Source organism: Mercurialis annua, linkage group LG5 (genome assembly GCF_937616625.2).
Source record: "Mercurialis annua linkage group LG5, ddMerAnnu1.2, whole genome shotgun sequence".
NCBI classification, from domain to species: domain Eukaryota; kingdom Viridiplantae; phylum Streptophyta; class Magnoliopsida; order Malpighiales; family Euphorbiaceae; genus Mercurialis; species Mercurialis annua.
Window position 1 is genome coordinate 15,868,697 of NC_065574.1, and position 3,576 is coordinate 15,872,272.

At 41.0% G+C, this 3,576-nt stretch overlaps 1 protein-coding gene across 1 annotated transcript; it reads left to right on the top strand.

The window, feature by feature from the left end:
* Positions 1–192: 192 nt before the first annotated feature.
* On the top strand, positions 193–2,897 carry LOC126681584 (uncharacterized). The gene is made up of 2 exons (XM_050377131.1): positions 193–409; positions 565–2,897. Exons 1-2 carry the CDS (start codon positions 193–195, stop codon positions 2,895–2,897), a joined length of 2,550 nt encoding a protein of 849 aa, XP_050233088.1.
* The last annotated feature ends 679 nt before the right edge of the window (positions 2,898–3,576 follow it).

The following is a 3,576-nucleotide window of genomic DNA, read 5'->3' on the forward strand; positions in this document are numbered from 1 at the left end:
AATTTAGCCACGCCGAAAGACGAATATCCGATGCCCATTGCAGATATGATGGTTGATGGTGCGGCCGGACACACCATTTTAAGTTTCCTCGATGCACACTCTGGTTATAATCAAGTCCCGATCAACGAAAAAGATGTATCCAAAACAGCATTTCGTTGTCCAGGGCCGATCAGCGCATACGAATAGGTTGTTATGCCTTTCGGCCTAAAGAATGCTGGGGCCACTTATCAGAGAGCGATGAATAAGATGTTTGCAGGTTTGGATTGTCTGGAAATTTATATAGATGATGTGGTCATTAAGTCACAGACCAGCGAACAACATTTGGCCAACCTGAGAGATACCTTTGTTAGAATGAGAGAAAATGGCTTGAAGATGAATCCTTTAAAATGTGCGTTCGGTGTATCAGCTGGTAACTTCCTAGGTTTTCTAGTTCACCAAAGGGGGGTAGAAGTTGATAAAAACAAAGCGCAGGCGATCATAAATGCTGAACCTCCTAAAACCAAGAAGCAACTTTAGAGATTGATCGGCCAAATTAATTTTTTGAGGCATTCATTTCAAACACAGCGGGCCGATTAAGAAGTTGGAGAACATTACTGAAGGCCGGAGGAACATCTCAGTTCGTTTGGACAGAAGAGCAACAAAACGTCTTCGACGAGATCAAGACTTACTTAGTCAAGCCTCCAGTCATGATGCCCCCTAAGCAGGGACAGCCGTTATTGTTATATATTTCGGCAGCCCACGAATCGTTAGGATGCATGTTGGCACAGGAAGATCAAGGAGTCAAAAGATCGGTTTATTATCTGAGTAAAAGCCTAACTGACACAGAAATTCGATATTCTACTATCGAGAAGCTATGTCTATGTCTTTATTTTACATGCTGTAAATTAAGATATTACATGCTTCCGGTAGTGGTATATGTTTTATCTCAAACAGATGTGATCAAATACATTCTGTCTCGACCTTATCTGAGAAATCGGCTTGGAAAATGGGCTATTGCAATGTCAGAATTCACTTTAGTATATGTTCCACAAAAAGCCGTTAAGGGACAAGCACTAGCAGATTTTTTAGCAGATCATCCCAACGTCCCGATCAAGGAGGTAGCTTTCTTCGATCTAATTTCGTGGAAGCTTTGGTTTGACGGATCTAAAACTAATAAAGGGGCAGGTGCAGGGATATTAATTGTCTCGCCGCAAGACTTGGTTTTTCGAATGTCCTTTTCACTAACATTCCAATGCACTAATAATCAAGCGGAGTACGAAGCGCTGATCATTGGATTGGAAGTCCTGGCCGAGCTAGGAGCTAAAGCGATTCAAGTAAAAGGAGACTCCTTGTTAGTTATTAAGCAGGTTATTGGCGAATTCAAATGCGAATCAGACGTCTTGATTAAGTACTGCAATAAAGCCAAACACCTCATGGATGGTTTCTCCGAAACATGGATAGAGTTCCCGGAAAGAGCAGAAAATGAAGAGGCGAACAACTTAGCCCAACATGGAAGTGGATACAAAATCATGGCAGGTTTTGAGGTTATTGAGAGAACAACGCCTTGTCTTCACACTGGGGGCATAATACCAGATAATTGCAGATCGGCATATCACTTGGACACGACAGCCGATTGGAGGAAAGAATTGATCGACTGGTTTAGACATCCAGACCCGACGAATCGGCGAATCAGAATGTTGGCCACCAACTATGTGATTCTAGCTGACGAATTGTACAAACGATGTCGTGAAGGTCTATTGTTCAGATGTGTAGGACCAAAAGAAGCTATGTTGGTCATGGCTGAAGTTCATGAAGGAATCTCGGGGGCACATCAAGCTGGGCCAAGAATGAGGTGGTTAATACACAAATACGGCTTTTATTGGCCGAAAATGGAACAAGATTGTATCCTGTACGCTAAAGGATGTGAAGCTTGTCAGAAATTTGGACCGGTTCAACACGTTCCAGCAGACGTATTACATTCGATCATCAAGCCGTGGCCATTTAGAGGATGGCCAGTAGACTTGATCGGCAAAATTTACCCACCATCGGCAAAAGGACATACTTTCGTGATCGTTGCGACAGACTATTTCACGAAATGGGTAGAAGTCAAGCCGTTGAAATCGCCAACACAAGACGAAGTAATCAAATTTTTCAAAGAAAATTTGATTCATCGACATGGTCTTCCAAAAACTATTACGACCGATCAAGGAACTATTTTTACTGGATCGGACACTATAGCTTTCTCGAAAGAGTACGGTTTTAAAATGATACATTCTACACCGTATTATGCCCAAGCGAATGGACAAGCAGAAGCTACAAACAAATCAATAAAGAACTGTTTGTCCAAGATGATCGAAGAAAACCCAAACCAATGGCATAGGATTTTGTCCGAAGTCGTTTGGGGGAACAGAATATCCCAGAAATCAGCCACTGGCACATCTCCATTCCATTTGGTGTATGGGTATGACGCAATGTTGCCTATGGAGCTCGCGGTACATTATGTACGACGAAAGAGACAACATACGATCTTAAAAGAAGATTATGCCGATAAAATGATCTTAGAAGCATTAGATCTCGATGAAGAAAGATTGGAAGCACTTGACCATTTAGAAGCGCAAAAAAGGCGAGTCGAAAGATCGTACAATAAACGAGTCAAGGGTAAAATTTTCAAGGTTGGAGATCTGGTATGGAAAGCAATTCTACCACTGGGTCATAAAGATCGACGTCTCGGAAAATGGAGCCCAAATTGGGAAGGACCATTTCAAATAATACAAGTCTTGTTAAGTGGCGCTTATGTCTTGACAGATATAGATGGAGGGGTGCATAACAGGTCAATTAATGGTCAATACATCAAAAAATACGTTCCTAGTTGCTGGGAGGGTATAAATAAGGAAACCTTCCGAGACGATATGGAGTGATCCCCTTACAGTCTAAACGATATAAGGTTTTTGATCGGCCGAAACGATATTCGATAAGTTTTTGGGTGGCCGATTAAACCTGGCGTGACCATTGGAAACTTTTCAAATGCCGAGCAATCACTATCTATGTTTCGGAAATCCAGCCGAATAAAAGATGTAAATGAAAAGAAATAAATAAAATTATTTATTGTTCGGCAAATTATTATTCTTTTGCACCAAAAATCATGAATGTAATCTTGTTGATTGGCCGATAGAAAATCAGTTTTTGTAAAAAACCATCGGCCAAAAAAGTTCTAACACGGATCGGCCTTGTTAATCGACCTTGTTGGCAATCACAAAAAGGCAATATGTTTCATTTTAGTTTTTCGCTGCCTTAAACAGTTGAATAAAACGAAATTAAACATCATATGCCGATCTAGTTTACAAACACTAAAACACATGGTTTGTCAAAATCCAGGATAATACTTGTTCAAACTACGGCAAAATAAACATTTTTTGGTTGCAAACACAAAAAACAAAAATGTTATCAAACTCATACAACGCCGATCACACGGCATTAAAAAGATCACCGACCAAGTTCCTCATCTCACTATATCCCTTGCAAGCATCGTCATACTTGGCTTGATCGGCCTTCAGCTCATCCTTGATAGAAGATCGCCGTGCAATGAGTTGTTTCGCC

What these genes read in the sequence shown, in the direction of transcription:
- LOC126681584 (XM_050377131.1), top strand. Translation starts at nt 193, where the DNA reads ATGCCTTTCGGCCTAAAGAATGCTGGGGCCACTTATCAGAGAGCGATG. An exon ending in TGCGTTCGGTGTATCAGCTG is followed by an intron (nt 410 to 564) that starts GTAACTTCCTAG and finishes TTTCAAACACAG; the next exon opens with CGGGCCGATTAAGAAGTTGG.